Here is an 18477-nt window from a genome sequence, read left to right as displayed (position 1 = left end):
CACACTCTCTCACACACATTCATACACACTCACACGCTCGCACACACATATACACACTCATACTCACACACACCACAAAGACAGTAAATTAAATTGAAGGAAAAAAACTCGAAGGAGGAGGAGGGAGAGAACTCAGGAGACTGGAGCAGAAGGATTGTAAGTTCAAGGTTAGCCTGACCTATATAGTGAGACCCTGACTTAAAAACAGAGTTGGAGAGATGGCTCAGTGGTTAAGAACACTGACTGCTATTCCAGAGGATCTGGGTTCGATTCCCAGCACCCACGTGGCAGTTCACAGCTGTCTGTGCCTCAAGTTCCAGTGGACGAGACACCAATGCACATAAAATAAAAATAAATAAAAAACCAACCAGAGGCTGAAGTTATCTCCCAGAGTTTGCTGCTCTTCCTGAGGATGGGAGGTTTAATCCCAGTCCCGGCCCAGCCCCCACCCCATCAGACTGCTCACAACAACCACCTGAAACATCAAAGGAACTGCCCAGTAGGGAAAGCAAATAAACTGTCAAGTGAGTTCCTTCCTTCTGCTCAGTGTCCCAGGTCCAGGGGGAGGGGTGGATCTTCTAGTATTTCCTATCTACCTCCCACCTATATGGGAAATGAAGATTCCACACAGCCCCTACCCTGACAGACTCCTGTAGCCCAGGCTGACCTTGGGTTTACTATGTAACTGTAAATGACCTTGAGCTCCCAATGCTCCTGTCCCCACCTCCTGACTGTTGGGATTACAGGCATCCATGGGGCTGGTTCTATACAGTGCTGGGGACTGAACACAGACCTCGCGCAGTGGGCGAGCCCTTTACCAACAGACCTTCACCCCAAGCGCTGGGCCCTTTCTTTTCTTCTTTCCTGAAAAATTTTGTCTCTGTGCTGGGGAATGGAACCCAGGTCCCACACATACTAGGCAATTGCTGTACCACTGAGCTGTAGACACAGCCTTCGTTTGGCTTGCATCCCTTGGTTTCTTGTTTTTGATACAGGGTCTTCCTATGTAGCTCCCGCTGGCCCTGAATTCCCACACCTCCTCCTGCCTCTGTCTTCTATTGCTGGGTTTAAAAGCATGTGCCACATGGCAACATTAGCTCTGCCACCCTGGCCACGTCTGATCTTGGAAGCTAGGCTAAAATCATGTGTCCCTCCTCGCCCAGTGTTTACATCAAGTATTTGAGACAGCTATTACCAAGTTGCCCAGACTGGCCTGGAACTCACTCTATACCCTAGGCTGGCCTTGAACTTGTGATCTTCTTGCTTCAGTCTCTAGAGTAACTGAAATTGCAGATCTGACTAGAACAACTGAAGATCCCCATCACCCACCCACCCACCTAGAGATTCACTATGTGGACCAGGCTGACCTCAAACTCACAGAGATCTTCCTGTCACTGCATCCCCGTTCTGGGACTAAAGGTGTGTGCCAGCCACCACCTTCACCATGGTCTGGAGTTTTGGATTGTCCTGCCTTAGCTTCCCAGGCGCTGGGTTAGCAGGTGCACTGTCGTGCCTACCTTGAAGATTTGTCTTCTTGTTCCAATGTGGGGACGATGAGAAGCCTCAGAAGGAAGACCCGAGGAAAGAGTCCCTGAGGTTGAGGCCTGGCTGGCCTCCCTCTGTTCCTTTCTCAGGTTTCACCGCCCTCCCGTTCTCCCTCCTTCCAGGAACCTGAGACTAGACCAGCCACGTTGAAGGTCGAAGGCAGGACTTCCCTGGGCCAGGCTTTTGGGCGGTGCCCGCATATGAGGAGCCTGCCACCCACCGGGAGAGAGCGGTACTGCAGGTGCAGGTGTGCAAGACCCACGCCTAGCCAGTTCTTTTCCTGCTTGTCCTCATGTAACTTACAGTCTAATGGGACTGTTAAGAGCGGCAGAAGTCCTGGAAGCAGCTTAACAGCCTGTCTTTGGTGGAAGGACTTCTTTTAACAGCACAGACAGTATATATTTATAGCAGAATATTTAAAAAGAAAATCCCAGACTCAACTTCCAGTAGAGGTGTGCATAGCTGCTACACTGTGTGTTTTACAAAAAACGAAGGCAGCCATTCATGGTATTTTGTAGTCAGACTTTATTTTTTTATTTTGTTTAAATACAATATGGTAGGGGCGCATACAATGTATTTCAGTATACCATGTTTTTATTATTACTAATTTTACCTGTATAAGTGGTTTGCCTGCAGCCGGGCGTTGGTAGCGCATGCCTTTAATCCCAGCACTCCGGAGGCAGAGGCAGGTGGATCTCTGTGAGTTTGAGGCCAGCCTGGTCTACAGAGCAAGTTCCAGGACAGCTTCCAAAACAATACAGAGAAACCCTGTCTCGAAATACCAAAAAAAAGCGCGTTTTGTCTGCATGTGTGACTATGTACCATGTGCTGACCAGGTGCCTACAGAGGCCAGAAGAGGACACCGGATCCCCTGGAACTGGAATCATGGATGGTTCTGCCCCACCATGTGGGTTCTGGGCCCTTGTCCTCTGCGAGAACAGCAAGCACTCTACACCAGAAAGCCATCTCTTCAGTGCCAAATCCTACATCTTCACTTGGCATATATTAGATTTTTTTCTTTTTCTTTTTGAGACAGGATCTCATGTATTTATGTAGCCCAGGATGATGTGGAGTTTCAGATGCTCCTGAATCTACTCCTAGGGCTGGGATTGCTGGTGTACACCCTGGCGCCCTGTTTCAAACTCAGCACTTCATACATGCTTCCTACCGAATGAATTGCATCCCCTGGCCTGGTTCATTTTTAACTGAATGTAACTGTGGATGATTAATGCTAACACTGTGTGTCTGTAATTCCAGCTGCTCGGGTGGCTGAGTCAGGAGGATCACTGCAAATTAGAAGCCAGCCTGAATTTTGTGATAATCCTAGGTCAGCCTGGGCTACAGAATGAGATCCTGTATCCACCAGGCCGTGGCGGCACAAGCATTTAATCTGGGGAGGCAAAGTCAGGTGCATCTGTGAAGCCGAAGCCAGCCAGGATCATATATAGAGTTCCAGGACAGCCAGAGCTACACAGTGAGATCCTGTCTAAAAACAAACAAACAAAAAACCAAACAGCAAAGAAAATCAATAATAACTGCTGTTTGTTGAGCAAGATACTAAATGCTTTACATAAATCACATTGAGTCCTACAAACAAGACTGATAGCAGGTGCTATTATTTCTTTTGTTATGCAAAAGAAACTGAGGCCCAGAAAAAAAATAAAAATTTATTCAACCAAAGCAGCAGAAGCAAGCTCTAATTCCAGCTTCATCCCTGAACCTTCATCCCTGACTGTGTGCTGTGCCTGCTTCGCTCCAGCCCCTAGAACTTAGTGGGTGGAAAGTGCAGGAGGAGCTCCTGGGATACATGCATGAAAGCAAGGTGGAGACAGAACCTTCTCCTACGAGAGACAGGAATCTTAGGCATCGCTGGGGAACCAGAAGCGAGGGGACAGGAAAGAATCAGGAGAGGTTGCTTGTGGGGGGTAGGGAGCTAGGGATGGGGCAGGAAGAGGAGAGAGAGGTGAGGAAGGGGGTACCAATTGCATTCCAGAGCGGCCTGAAGGAAGTCAGGTATTGTCAAAAGAAAGAACCTAAACAGTGACCCGGGGATGGTGGCCCATGCCTTTAATCCCAGCAACCTCTAGGAAGCAGAGGCAGGTGGATCTCTGTGAGTTCCAGGACAGCCTGGTCTACAAGAGCTAGTTCCAGGACAGGCTACACAGAGAAACCCTGTCTCCAAAAAACAAGGGTGTGTGTGGGGAGGTGGGACGGGAACCTAAAGAGCAATGAGGAAGTAAAAATTCCTGAGCATGACAGTCTTGGCTGGCCTAGAACTCGCTATGTGGATCAGGCTGGCCTCACACTCACAGAGTTCTGCTTGCTCTGCCTCCTTCCTGCCCAGCTGAGCTCTCCCTCCATGCCAGGTGCTCTCCTGTGACCCACGAGTTACTGATGCAGGATTTCTTTTAAGATGCTTTTAGAAATCACATTTTTATTTGTGTGGGCGCACATGCACACATGTCCACAGCAAGCATGTAGAAATCGGAGGACAGTTTTCAGGAGTCATTTCTCTCCTTCCTGATAATCAAACTTGGTCATCAGGCTTGGCAGAAAGCATTTTACACCCTGAGCCATTTGCTGCTTCAGCGTATGAACGTGCCCTGGCTGGGGAGGCGTCAGATTCCTCGGATGTGCAGTTGCAGGTTTTTATGGACACCGGCCTTGTTATTTAACAACTCCAGCCCTTAGGATTTCACAGGTGCTCCTAATGGCTGAGCCAATGTCTCTCCAACCCCCTGATGCAGCTTTTCATAGTGGTTCAATGTGAAAACTTTGGAGCCAAACTTCTGGGATTTGAAGTTTAATCTGGCTTTATCATTTAAAGGGTGAAAGTTAGGCAAGTGACTTAGCCACATTAGACCTTAGTTGCCTCATCTACAGAAAGGATCTGCCTAACACCCATGTCAACGTGTCATAACTAAGAAAACAGTACAGGCGAAGAGCCTGTTACATGGTGTTTAATAAAGACCAGCTAAGTCAATCATCCCAAGTCCAAAGAAGAATATCCCCAGCTCACATGTGGGGCTTTCACAGGTTACTTATGGATGATTATATAGTTAAGTGGCAGATGTGAGACTTGAACTTAACATCAATGATTCATGTTGTCCTGTCTCCTCGATGTAGAACCTATCACACTAGTTGTGACAACACATTTACATGTACCACCTTCTAGACTGGTCACTGTTGGATCCCCAGCTGAAGACTGGTATTGGAACCCTAAGGAAGATGATGTCCAGTTCAGTTAAACCAGGAAGGACATGATGATCATAACATCCCTGGAGACTATCTGAAAGATGCTGCAATGCCTTCCAGAATTAGTCTCCTGGTAGACAACTATGTATCGGTCCAGGAATAAAAAGAGCTCTTAAAATGGGCATTGGTGGCACCCACCTTTAATCCCAGCACATGGGAGGCAGAAGCGGATCTCTGTGAGTTCGAGGCCAGCTTGGTCTACAGAGTGAGTTCCAGGACAGGCTCCAAAGCAATACAAAGAAACCCTGTCTCAAAAAAAAAAAACAAAACAAAAAAAGGAACTCTTAGCTGGGAGAAATTGTAATAGAAGTAGCAGGCAGAATACCCTAAATATGGTTTCCTCCTGAGCAAGTGCTGTTCTTAGCCAGGGTCACCCTAAATCCTCTTGCACCACCATGAGCTGTCCTACTATGGAGCTGTTCATCCACCAGCGCCTTGCTCCAGAAAATAGTACAGCAGAGATAGGCTAGGTGACCCCAGTATGGTGTTAACATCACCAGCTGTTAGAGAGGATGGCATCAGAATCCAAGGATGCCTGGCAATGGCCTTGGGAGGCTCCCTACCCAGAGGGGCTAGTCAGTCCCAGGGGGTGGGAAGCAGTGAGAGGCAGCATGTGTAGAAGTGTCACCCCAGTGTCCCGAGAAGACGTTTGGTGGCCTGGTCCATTCTTAAGGATTACTTGAACTATTTCAGCAGAGGTCAGAACATTTTGAAATGGTCATTTCTGATTGGCTGACATTAACTGCATCTAATAGGAGGGCTCAGTGTGCTCTTTCCACTCTAGTATATGGTGTCCACTTATCAACCTCTCTTTATTCCACACACACACCCCTCCCTGAAACCCCACAGCCTTCCCAGGCTCTACTGATATTTCCCATAAGCTGTCCATCCTCCTGCCTCAACCTCTCTGTGCAACCATGGCTGACTTTACTAATCCCTCCCTGTTCTGATCACGCATCAGCTCAGCAAGAGCTTGGCCCGGGTTAGCTCCTGGGAGTTGTTATTCTGCCCCTTAAAGGAAACTCTGCGTAGCTCCTAGGCTAAGAGGACAGGTGGAGCCCAAGACTCTCTGGGTCCACCGCTTACCTAAGGCTGTGATACCTTGGGTGGTTTCCCTGAATATCCCAGACTCTAGGTTTCACCATCTGAACCGATTAAAACAGCATTGACCTAACAGGGTCCAGGTGGGGATTGACATCATCAGTGAGTGCCTATCGTGGGACAAGTGCTGGGGTCACAGTAGTAAACAAACCCAAGTCCCCGCCCCCTTGGTGTTTAATGGAGGAAGGCAGACACTAGTCCCATAAATATTTAACGTAACAGATGGTGGTAAGCTCGATGGAGTAGATAAGGCACCCGGAGGCAGATAGAGTGTCAGTGTAGGGAGAATTGTTTTGCTTAAAGATGGTCAAGGAAGGCCACTCTATAAAGTGGTTGCAAGAACAGGGAAGAAGGGTAGCACACACATGTAATCCTGGCACCTGGAAGGCATTATGAAGTAGAGGCTGTATAGTGAGACCTTGTCTCCAAAACAAAGACAACAGCAAACCCACATAGCCAGCTACTGTGGGGCCTCTGACCTGTCATCCTAGCACTTGAGAGGCTGAGACAGGAAGATTACCCTGAGTTCAAGGTCAGTTTGAGCTACATAGTTAGTTCCAGACCATCCTGGCCACACAGGGGGCTCCAAGTCAGCCTGGACTACAGAATGAGATGCTGTCTAAAAAAAAAAAAAAACCTCAACCAAGTCAAACCAAAAATGACCCGTCTAAAACAAAATAAAGGACTGGGGATACGGATCAGAAATTCAGAGCACCTGCTGCTCTTGCAGGAGATCCAGGTTCTGTTACTAGCTTCTAGATCATGTGGGTTACAACAGCCCTTAACTCCAGTTCCAGAGTATCTGATGCTCTCTTCTGGCCTTTGTGGACATTGCACACACATGGTGCACATACAGATAAGCAGGCACACACACATACATAAAATAAGTAACTTTTTGAGACAGGTTCTCTCTATGTAGCCCTCTATGTCCTGGAAGTCACTCTGTAGCCCAGGCTGGCCTCTAACTCACAGACATCTGTCTTCTGCCTCTACCTCCAGAGTGTGCTGGGATTAAAGTTGTGTGTCACCAAGCTCAGCACAAATAATTTTTTTTAAAAAGAAGGAAGTAAGTGTGGTCTGGGAAGGTGGTTCAGTAAATTAAGCACTTAATATTTATGCATAAGGCCCTGGGTTTGGATCCCATAATAATGGGGCTCTCCAGTGAGCCTTTATGAACACAGAGCTAGTGGACACAGGAATGAAGCTCCTGGTGACTTGATGGTCAGCTAGCTGAAACAGCAAGTTTTAGTGAGACCCTCTCTCAAAAATAAGGTGAAGAGCCATAGAGGAAGACATGGACCTCTGACCTTCATTCACGTACCATCCCCCAAAACCTGAGTTAATAGAGAGCAATGAGTAAGACTACCTGAGAGAGAACTCTTGCTGGTAGAGAAATAAGCATTTGCAAAAGTCCTGAGGCAACAGCATACCTAGAATGTCTAAGAAAACACAAAAGATCTAATGTCATTATAGAAAAGTGCGTGTGTGTGCCGGGCGTTGGTGGCGCACACCTTTAATCCCAGCACTTGGGAGGCAGAGGCAGGTGGATATCTGTGAGTTAGAGGCCAGCCTGGTCTACAAAGTGAATTACAGGACAGCCTCCAAAGCCACAGAGAAACCCTGTCTCGGAAAAAAAAAAGAAATAAAAGTGTGTGTGTGTCGCTGAAGGGAAAGCTGGCTGGATTCATTAATGGATTGCATAGTGGAGGCATTTGTACACAGGACTGACAGTCTGAGTCCAATCTACAAATCCCATAAGATGGCAGATCTGAGTTTAATCCCCAGACACACACACACACACACACACACACACACACACACACACGCATATGTATGCATGTGCTAAGATTTTAAATATATATGTGTGTGGTGATGAACTATTATTGAGAAGGTCTAAGGATTATAGAAAGTGTGACAGGAATAGTGATCATTTCCTAAGGTAGGGAAAGCATGGACTGGAATGGGACTCAGCTAGTAGAGATCTTGCCTACCATACATGATGTTCTGGGTTGGAGTCACAGCATTGCATAAATATGGGTTGGCAAGGCAGGTTAGCTACATAGTGAACTCCAGGCTGGCCTGGGATATGTAAGATCCTGCTTAAAACAAAATGTTTAACACATATTTAAGTACAAGATAAGTGCTCAAAATATTACATATTTGATAAGTGTTGGGGTACATGCATTTGATCCCAGCACTTGGGAGGCATAGGCAGTTGGATCTCTGTGAGTTTGAGGTCATCCTGGTCTACATAGCAAGTTCCCTGCCAGACAAGGCTATATAGTAAGATACTGTCTTAAAAAACAAAAAGAAGCCAGGCAGTGGTGCTACACACCTTTAATCCCAGCGCTCGGGAGGCAGAGGCAGGCAGACCTCTGTGGGTTTGAGACCAGCCTGGTCAACAAAAGATAGTTCCAGGACAACCTCTAAAGCCACAGAGAAATCTGTCTTGAAAAACAAAAAGTTTACTAGGGACTGGAGAGATGGCTTAGTAGTTAAGAGCTCTTGCTGCCTAGCACCTATGTGTGGCTTCTCACATCTCTTCATAACACCAGTTTTAGGGGACTTGGTACTTTCTGCTTCCAAGGACATGGACGGACACACACACACACACACACACACACACACACACACACACACCTGACCTCCTATTGTTATTTTAAGACAGCGTCTCACAATATAACCCAAGCTATCTTCAAGCTCCATATGTGGTCCAAGCTGGCCTCCAATTAGATTCCCTACCTCAGTCTCTCCGGTGTTAGGGTGACAGAACTGTGCCATATACACATACATTTTAAACTCTTTTGGGGGGAGGGTTGTGGAGATAGGGTCTCACTATACATCCCACTCCAGTCTCAAACTCATGGCAATCCTCCTGCTCCAGTCCCCATCTCACTCTTGCTGGACTTTTTATTGTTTTTGTTTTATGGAGACAGAGTCTCACTATGTAATCCCTGGATAGCCTGGAACTCTCTATGTAGACCAGGCTGACCTGGAATTAGTTCCATCTACATCTTCCATGAAACTGTTGGTATTAAAGGCATGCACCATCACACCTGGCATCCCGGCTTTGAACTTTTATCTTTTAAGGCTTTTAGACGAAAAGAAGAGAGGAGGAATTTAAAAATTGTATAGATGCTGGGCACTGGTGGCACACATCTTAATCCCAACACTCAGAGGCAGAGGCAGGCAGATCTCTGTGAGTTCGAGGTCAGCCTGCTCTATAGTGTGAGTTCCAAGACAGCCAAAGCTACACAGAGAAAGCCTGTCTTGAAAAGCAAAAAACTATGGATTCATACATTCATTCATTAAATTGTATTAACCAGCTGCTGATTAGGTAGGCACGTTTCCAGACAAGTTAAGTCTGAGAATGCAACGCTGACAAAATCTAAACATCACGGACTTTACAGTCTTTACAGTCTATACAGAAGATGATGGTAACTGTCTTGAAGAGCGAGAACAAGGACGAAGGTGTCCGGGCGCCTAAGAAAACGCGGAATTAGAAGGCAGAGAGGAAAGACAATGGCGTTTCCGATGACGTGATTTGTTCTCAGCTCTTCAGATTCTGTTCAGGGACTCCAAAGAAGGTAGCAAATTAATTAATTAATTAATGTAAAGCCGCACGAGTTCAGCAGGAGCTCAATTAAACCATCACGGTTAACCTAGCAACAGACTGGAGGGAGGCGGGGCGCAGGTGCATGGCGCATGCGCACTCCCGCTCCGGCCGCCCGGAGGAGTTGGACCAGGATGGCAGATGTGCGCAGGTACCGCAGTTCCCGGCCGGCGTTGAGAAGGCGTCGCCCAATGGCGACTTCGTATGGCGTCGCTGTCCCGCCCCCTGCGCCCTTGCCCTACTTCCTCTTCCGGCGCGGTTCCGGTGTAGTTCCAAGATGGTGGCGGCCGTGTGTGCGTCTCGGGTGTCTGGGCTGCTGGGCCGGGCCCTCCCTCGGGTGGGGCGGCCCATGTCGAGTGGCGCCCACGGCGAGGAGGGTTCAGGTACGGGGTCTCGGGTGGGAGTGGGGCCTCCGCGGCCCTCGGGCGACGCGGCCGGGCCGTGACCTTGGCGGGAGGCCTTGCGGGAGGGAGAGGCCGAGGCTGACGTTGTGGCCCCGCCGCAGCTCGCATGTGGAAGGCCCTCACCTACTTCGTGGCGCTGCCCGGGGTGGGAGTGAGCATGCTCAACGTCTTCTTGAAGTCGCGACACGGGGAGCACGAGAGACCCGAGTTCGTCGCCTACCCCCACCTCCGCATCAGGACCAAGGTACGCCCTACGCCCTCGCCGCCCTTCGAGCGTCCGTTGTCCACTCCCCAGTCCAAGCTCAGGGGCCCTAGGGTCTTGGCCGCAGTCTATCCGCGCAGACAGACAGGTTTTATTTGCTCTCGTTTTACTTAAGGGAGGCCAGTTTGTGGGTCCCGTCTCAGCTTTCTTAAAGGTCACACAGTTAATGCCTCTAGGTTTTCATTCTCTCCGATATATGGCACCCCTTGTCTTCCGGTGCAGTTCAGAAGCCGCCGTTTCTTGCATGGAAGCGCGGGTTTTTGGGGTGTCCTTTCCGAGCGGCAAGCTCCGAAGGTGATTCGAGATCTCGGGGTGTGGCACGCTGGCTGATGCTTAACGACCCGACTGCTGGCTTGACTCTCACAGTGCCTATCGTTTGAGCTGTTTTATTCCTGGACCGCATGTGTAGACAGTTAAATAATCTGCTATCGGTCACTTGATGTCTTTGAACAAGGGTGTCTCCTTGTACCTTAAAAACTGTGTCACCATATTCATATAAGACTAGACTTAAATTTTAGCACCCCCTGAGCCTCGATCCCACTCTTGTCCAGCCTCAGCATTGGGAGGCAGAGGCAGGTGTATCCTGAGTTCCAGACCTGTCTGATCCACATAATGAGCTCCAGGACAGCCAGAGCTATTTAGTGAGACCCTGTCTCTGGAGGAAAAAAGAAAGGAAAGGTGTTTGACAGCATCCTGCCTTGGCCTCTGCCACTAGATGGCAGTACTACCTCCTCCTGAACGTCTGTATATGATGCTCCATGTCCTGCCCGTGTGGTAGGTAGCTCAGGTCTGTAATTCAGCACATGGAAGGTGAAGACAAGGGGGATCAGTAGTTCACAGTCATTCCTTGGAACATTGTAAAATCGAGGTTAGCTTGGGCTAAATGGGACTTTCTAAAAAAAAAAAAAAAGGTTGTGAGCCATTTAACTAGAACAATGCTTTTCAAACACGGTGGAAAGGGACTAGAGAGATGGCCCGGTGGTAATTAAAAAAAAAAAAGCTGGGCATAGTGGCACATGCTTTTAATCCCAGCACTCGGGAGGCAGAGGCAGGCGGATCTCTGTGAGTTTGAGGCTGGGCTGAACCAACAGCCTGGAAAACAATACAGAGAAACCCTGTCTCGTAAAAAACAAACAAACAAAAAAAAAAAAACCCGCTGTTTCAAAAAGCAAATCAGGGCTCCAAGGACAGCTCAGCAGGTAAAGGCACTTGCTACCAAGCTTGAGGACAAGAGTTCAGTCCTGGAACCCACTCTGTAGAAGGTGAGAACCTACATCTGCAGGTTGGTTTCTGACAGTGGCCATACACACACAAAACAAATAAATTGATTTTTAAAAGAAGGTAGTGGGTTAGCCAGGAATGGTGATATACACCTTTTGGTCCCAGCACTCAAGAGGCACAGGCAGGTGTGTCTCTTGTGAATTTGAGGCCAGCCTGGTATACAAAAGAAAGTTCCGGGATACCCAGAGCTATACAGAGAAACCCTGCCTTGGAAAAAACAAAACAACACAACAAAAAGATTTTAAATTGTGTGCGTGCATGTGTGCCTGTATGCCTGAAGCTACAGAGTGCTTCAGATCCCTGGGGCTAGAGTACAGGCAGTTATTAGCTCTCTCATATGGGTGCTGGGAACCAGGCCTGGGCACTGTTCAAGCGCAGTACAGTACATGCTGCTGAGCACTCTCCTTCCCCAAGTAGCTGTCTTGAGTTTGCTTTTCTATCTACTTCAAGGGCCTCCCTACTGGTTGCTTATTAGAACACACTTCAGTTATGGAAAGACTGGGCGCTGGAGAGATGGCTCAAAGGTTAGGAGCACTGGCTGCTCTTCCAGAGGTCCTGAGCTCAATTCCCAGCAACCACATGGTGACTCACAAAGATCTCTGTGTGCATGAAGACAGAGCACTCATAAAATACACAAATCAATAAATCTGAGAGGGGGGAAGCTATGGAAAAATTGAAATTATGCTATTAAAAAACTGGTTTTCATTTTGGTTTTATGTATCATGTTTCAAGCAGTTCATGGCCAAGTTCTTTTTGAGCATTTTCTGGAATTATCTAATTAACATCTTTACTCCACAGCCCTTCCCCTGGGGAGATGGTAACCATACCTTCTTCCACAACCCTCATGTGAACCCACTTCCGACTGGCTATGAAGATGAGTAAAGAGAACCCGGACTGTCCCCCAGGCAACAAGGGACCACAGCATTGGTTTGGACCATTACTCACTCTGTGTGTGGACCACGAAAGCGCATGGGACACTAAGCTCATCTTTCCTTGTATCAAATCGGTGATCGTTACACCGATCTTCCACCATCCCTTTGCTTGTAAGAGGAGATGGCTTGAATAAATAACTTAAACTTATATTGTTCATGAGCTGAATGTTGCAGGTTTTTTTTTTGTTTGTTTGTTTGTTTGTTTGTTTTGTTCTGGTTTTTCCTTTTCAAGACAGGGTTTCTGTATTGTTTTGGAGGCTGTCCTGGAACTCACAGAGATCTGCCTGCCAAGTGCTGGGATTAAAGGTGTGAGCCACCAACACTTGGTACAGTCTTTATTTGTTCTCAGAAATTGACATTATTTTGCGGTACTTCAGATCTGGTTTAGCCTGCTGAATAATTAATTCTGTGTTAGTTTCTTGTGCTTAGGGTAGGTAAAGCCAAGAACACAGAGCAGTTACCTATTGGAATGGGCTCCCTGACAGACTGAATGATCAATAGAATGGCTGCTGCTTACCACCTATAACAGGTGTCTGTGACAATGTCAAAGACTGGGCAAAATAGCAAGTTCCAGGTCAGCTCAGGCCACAGAGACACAACAACGTGCCTGTGTTCCCGGAAGCTCCCCTGTGGGTCTCAGTATTCTCATGTTTGAGTCTACCAAAGGAGTCAAGTTCTTACCTACAGGTAGGGATTCATTCCTCAGTCAGGCATGGTGGTACTTGTACACACCTTTAAACCCAGCACTCGGGAGGCAGAGGCAGGCGGATCTCTTTTGAGTTCGAGGCCAGGCTGGTCTACAGAGTGAGTTCCAGGACAGCCTCCAAAGCTACATAGAGAAATCTTGTCTTGAAAAACCAAAAGTAAAAGATAGTGCAAGTCATTTTTCTGGAGAAGACGAAGACAAATAGGGTAAATAATCAGTTATTTTCTTAGCAGTTTAAGATGATCCTATTAGAGCTGGGCATTGGTGACATATGCCTTTAATCCCAGCACTCTAGAGGCAGAGGCAGGTGGATCTCTGTGAGTTTGAGGCCAGCCTGGTCTACAGAGGGAGTTCCAGGACAACCTCCAGAACAACACAGAAAAACCCTGTCTCGGGAAAAAAAAAAGATGCTCCAGTTAGAATGTGATGTAAAGCAAGGAACCTATTAGTAGATGCTCTTTTTAGGCAGGGTCTTCTGTTGTGATGTTCCCTAGGTGGTCTTGCACTCTTAGGCTTTGGCCTCATTATCAGGAGTAGTTAGGTTAAGGCATGCACTACTGTAGTGATGTAGTAATACGTTATTTATAATTTATTAGAGCTTGACTGAGGATTCAGAAAAGCAAAGTCAGCCACAAGCCATTGAAGCTGGGCACACACCTCTAATCCCAGCAGCCAGAAGCTAGGAGGTATAGTACACACCTTTAATCCTAGGACTCAGGATTAAAAGATAGACTGATCTCTATAAGTCCAAGACCACCCAGATCGACACAAGAGTTAATCCCAACATTAGGGAAGTATATAAAACAGAAGCAAGGTCTCAGAGAGGCATTTGTTCTCCAGTTTGAGACTTGAAGAGCTCAAGCATAATTCAGCCCTTTCAACCTGAGCTGGAGGTGAAAGCTAGTGGTCGGCTGCTTTGCTTTTCTGATATTCAGCTTGAAGTTTGAACCCCAATGTCAGTCTCTGGGTCATTTATTTTTCGTGTTACATACCACCACACCATTATTTCCTGTTTGTATTTACAGACAGGGTTTCTCTGTGTTATCTCTGACTCTCCTGGAACTCAACTCTGTTGACCAGGCTTGAGCTCACAGACATCCACCTGCCTCTGCCTCTGCCTCTTTGAGTGCTAGGATTAAAGGTATGTGTCACCATCATCTGACTATTTCAGGGATTCTTAATTCTACTCTGAAAGTTAAGGACTTTGAATGCCTTTCTCGCTTAAGCTGAAAATGATCACCATTACTCCCCCCCCCAAAAAAAACCTAAAAGGCCATAGTGATGCATACTCTTATAACCTCTAGGACTTTGGAAGAGGAGTCTGATACCAAAGGACTCCCATAGTTCAAAGCTAGCCTAAGCTACAGTCCAAGTCTTAAGAGAAAAAAAAACAAAACCTAGTGAGATGTGAGACGGTTCAGCAGGTAGACTTGGCAGGTCTTGCTGACAAGTCTGACAACTGAGTTCCATACCCAGAACCTACAGTGGAAGGAGGGAACTGATTCCTAAAGTTGGCTTGCCCACATGAATCAGTTATAAAAAGAATACTGTCCCGGGGCTGGAGAGATGGCACAGAGGTTAAGAGCACTGACTGCTCTTCCAGAGGTCCTGAGTTCAATTTCCAGCAACCACATGGTGGCTCACAACCATCTGTAATGATGCCCTCTTCTGGCATGCAGGCATACATGCAGACAGAACACTGTATACATGACAAAGAAAGAAATAAATCTTTTTTTTTTTTTTTTTTTTTTTTGGTTTTTCGAGACAGGGTTTCTCTGTGGCTTTGGAGGCTGTCCTGGAACTCACTTTGTAGACCAGGCTGGCCTCCAACTCACAGAGATCCGCCTGCCTCTGCCTCCCAAGTGCTGGGATTAAAGGCGTGCGCCACCAATGCCCGGCCGAAATAAATAAATCTTAAAAAAAAAAAAAGAATACTGCCCCAGCATAGTGGTGAGAATGGTCCTTCAACTGACATGTTTAAATCCTTGTTCCCCAGTTGGTTGAACTGTTTGAGAAGGATTGGGGAGCATGGTCTTGCTGGAGAAGATGTGTCACTGGGGACAGGCATGTTCTGAGGTTTCAAAAACCATACCGTTCCCAGTTAGCTTTCTGCCTTGTGCATGTGGACTAGGATCTAAGTTCTCAGCTTTTAACTCTCTAGAACTAGGGTTGGAGAGATGGCTCAGAGGTTAAGAGCACTGACTGTTCTTCCAGAGGTCTTGAGTTCAATTCCTAGCAACCACATGATGCCTCACAACCATTTGTAATGAGATCTGGTGCCCTCTTCTGGCATACATGCAAACATGTAAGTAGAACACTATACATAATAAATTAAATCTTTAAAAAAAATCGTAAATCAGGGCAGGAGAGATGGTTCAGAGCTCAAGAGCACTGGCAGTTAATTCTTCAAGAAGACCTGGTTTCAGTTCCCAACCCCATATAGCAGCTCACAACTGTCTAACCCCAGTTCCAGGGGACTCAACACCCTCAGACATAAATAAAAATAAAACACCAATGCATATAAAATAAAAATAAAGTAGTTTTTTAAAAAGGTTGTAAATCTGGATGTAGTGGAACACACTTGAAATCCCAGCATTCAACAGGTGGAGGAAGGATTGTCAGTTTGAGGCCAGCCTGGGATACACGAGGCTGCCAAAAAAAAAATCTGTCCTCTTTGCCATCTGCTGACTGCACTGGGTCCTCACAGTGCTGTGGTACCAGTTTGAGTTTAGAATACATGTACTTTAGTCTCCCGGTTTCCCTCATACAGCTCTCAAAAATATCTCTTGTGATCTTTCAGACAGTGATCCTTAACCAGTTGAAAATACTTTTTTTACATCCATATTTTTCTAAAAGTGTAAAATGTTTTGGAATGGCATTAGGGTTGGTCAAATTAAAATGAAGTAATAGTAACAGAAAACATGTCAGTCTTCTGTACATCAGCTTTCATTCTGTCTTTAGGGATATACTAAATTCTAAATTTAGGGAGCTGTGAGGCTATATGGCATAGTTTTGGAACCACAATACAAACTAATATAAAGAAGCTATTTATAGCTGGGCGTTGGTGGCACATGCCTTAAATCCTAGCACTCGGGAGGCAGAGGCAGGCGGATCTCCATGAGTTCGAGGCCAGCCTGGTCTACACAAGTGAGTTCCAGGACAACCTCCAAAGCAATACAGAGAAGAAACCTTGTCTCGAAAACCAAAAAAAAAAAAAAAAAAAAGCTATTTATATAAGCTTGGTATTACAGTGTGTATGTGTAGTCCCAGCAAGCTGAAGACAGAGGCAGGAGGCCAGTCTGAATGTCAGATTTCTGACCTACGTGCTGTATCAGCCACCTAGGCTGATACAATGAAGTTACAAAGCAAACGAGGTAATAAGTGTTCTATAAAAGTGCACAGTTCCAGCGGCCAAGGAGTAAAAGCTGAATTGTAGAATTTATTCCATTTTCATGATTACAGACTTAGGGCATGGTAGGCTAACAGATAAATGAGCACCTTTCCCCCACTCAGCCAGACAAGTTCATTCTGCCTGTTATATGATATGCAGATCGCCATTAACTCATGGAGCTGAAAGTTGGCAGCAGCAAAGCTGTGATCTAGGTGATTGTTCCACAGCCACTCCAGGTGCTGCAGCTGTGAGCTGGCGCTGTGAGCTCCAAAGTGACCTTTATGTCACTGAAGCTTTCACATGTTAATTGACGCCTTATTAAGACGGGAGCCGAGTAAAGCTGTCTTCTACTTAGCCACCCAGGCCGCCAGCATTTGTAACTGTCACTATAAAATTACAATCATGTTCCCAAACAGTGATTGAAACTGTTGTGTCCGGATCCCTTTTCAGAGCATCAGCTCCCTGAGAGGAAAAAGAGGTCCTGACCAACTGTGCGCATGAACAATAACTCCCATGTAGTTCCTCTGCAGCAGAAGCTGCCCCACAACCGTGATCATAACCAGTTCATCATTATTTGCATCCAAGGACTAGTTAAAGCTGATTGCAAACCATGTCTTGTAACCAAAACCCCAAGAAGCTTTTCCATCGTTGCACATGGAATTCCTGCAAGATGCCAGCAAAAGTGAAACTGTCTCAAAGCAAAAGTGACAGCTGCTCTGTAGAAATGAGAATACCAAAAGTGAAGAAACGAAACTCTCCTCTTAAACTCCTCAAATCCCTTGGCTAGTTTCACAGCCTCAGCTGACAAAATCCAGGGGCCTCTCAGTTTACTGACATCTTCCAAGTGACAGGCAGGCAGGTCAAGAGGAGTTCTCAGGCTTTTCTTTGCCATGGCCCATAAACTCTAGTCCTTCTATAGGAATCTCTTTCTCCTTTATTGCTTTCTGAAAGAAGAAAATATTATAAAAGTCAGTGTTCTGTAACTGCAATGTAATGGCACATAAGAAACAAAGTGAACTGGAAAGGTTTGAAACCCACAATTCAAGGGACACTTTAGACATGGTGTCACTGTGTAGCTCTGGCTAGCCTGGAACACACACATATCTGTCTGCCTCTGACTCAGCATTGTTTTAACAAAGAAGTACACTGTAAAGATGGTAAATCCTGTGTGGTATGCTTACATGCTCCTGGAAGGCAGAGGCAGGAGGTACCATTACTTTGTCTTAGTGACAGTGTTCAAATCTATTCTAGTACCAGAGGCTACGTGACTTTGAGGCACCTTCCCTGTCTGTGAATTGGTTAAAAATAGCTCCTGGAATTGAGAGGATGTTTTAGGTCGAGTTCGTGAAAATGCATCTACTAGTCTGGAATCAAACCTTACCAGGTGCAACTGGGAATTGGTGGAGAAAAACGGCATTAAAGAGATCATAACAAAACAATGAGGACCACCGCAGTCTAGAAAACAAAACAGTACACACTTCCGCTAGCGCATCTGAACCAATCACTATTTCTGAGTGCTAGTTTTCATCTGTAAGATACAGATAATAGAAGGCCTTGCTGCCAAGCCTGGTGACACGAACTCGACCCCGGAGCCTACATAAATGTGGAAGGAGTTAACGCTTTATTTAAAGATGCAGATAACTGCGGCTACTTTTCAAAATTAGAAAGAACACCAAACAAATGAACCAGAAAATGCTACTGTGCTCCGTAGAAAGCAAAGCACCGCAAAGCAGCCGGCGTGTCAAGTGGAGAGACACCCAGGCAATTTCGGTGGGATGGCGGAGAGGGCTGGCTACAGCAGCCTCCGCGGCGGGTCTGGGGCGAGGCTGACCTGGACACACTGTTGGTAGCGTTTGAAGAGGTCGGTGCACGGGTCCCCGGAGCCGTCCCCTTTGAGGAACTTCTCGGCAAACCAGCGGTTGAAGCATTGGTCGTACTCGCGCTTCATGTCAGTGCAAGCCTCCCCGACGCTGTTCATGGCGATGGC

The 18477-nt window shown here is 46.7% G+C and overlaps 2 protein-coding genes across 2 annotated transcripts; one reads left to right on the top strand and one right to left on the bottom strand.

The window, feature by feature from the left end:
• The first annotated feature begins 9584 nt into the window (after positions 1–9584).
• Positions 9585–12541, top strand: LOC101833775 (cytochrome c oxidase subunit 6A1, mitochondrial). Its single transcript, XM_005078978.3, has 3 exons — positions 9585–9897; positions 10020–10162; positions 12260–12541. The coding sequence occupies exons 1-3, from the start codon at positions 9600–9602 to the stop codon at positions 12341–12343; spliced, it is 525 nt and encodes a 174-aa protein (XP_005079035.2). The 5' UTR covers positions 9585–9599; the 3' UTR covers positions 12344–12541.
• A 3977-nt stretch (positions 12542–16518) lies between these two features.
• On the bottom strand, positions 16519–18468 carry Triap1 (TP53 regulated inhibitor of apoptosis 1). Its single transcript, XM_005078977.4, has 2 exons — positions 18322–18468; positions 16519–17434 (listed from the first exon to the last, which is right to left on the bottom strand). Exons 1-2 carry the CDS (start codon positions 18466–18468, stop codon positions 17351–17353), a joined length of 231 nt encoding a protein of 76 aa, XP_005079034.1. The 3' UTR covers positions 16519–17350.
• Between the last annotated feature and the right edge of the window lie 9 nt (positions 18469–18477).

Source organism: Mesocricetus auratus, unplaced genomic scaffold (genome assembly GCF_017639785.1).
Source record: "Mesocricetus auratus isolate SY011 unplaced genomic scaffold, BCM_Maur_2.0 Super-Scaffold_100025, whole genome shotgun sequence".
Classification (NCBI taxonomy): Eukaryota; Metazoa; Chordata; class Mammalia; order Rodentia; family Cricetidae; genus Mesocricetus; species Mesocricetus auratus.
The sequence above is the reverse complement of the archived record's forward strand: the minus strand, read 5'-3'. Positions and strand labels throughout refer to the sequence as shown.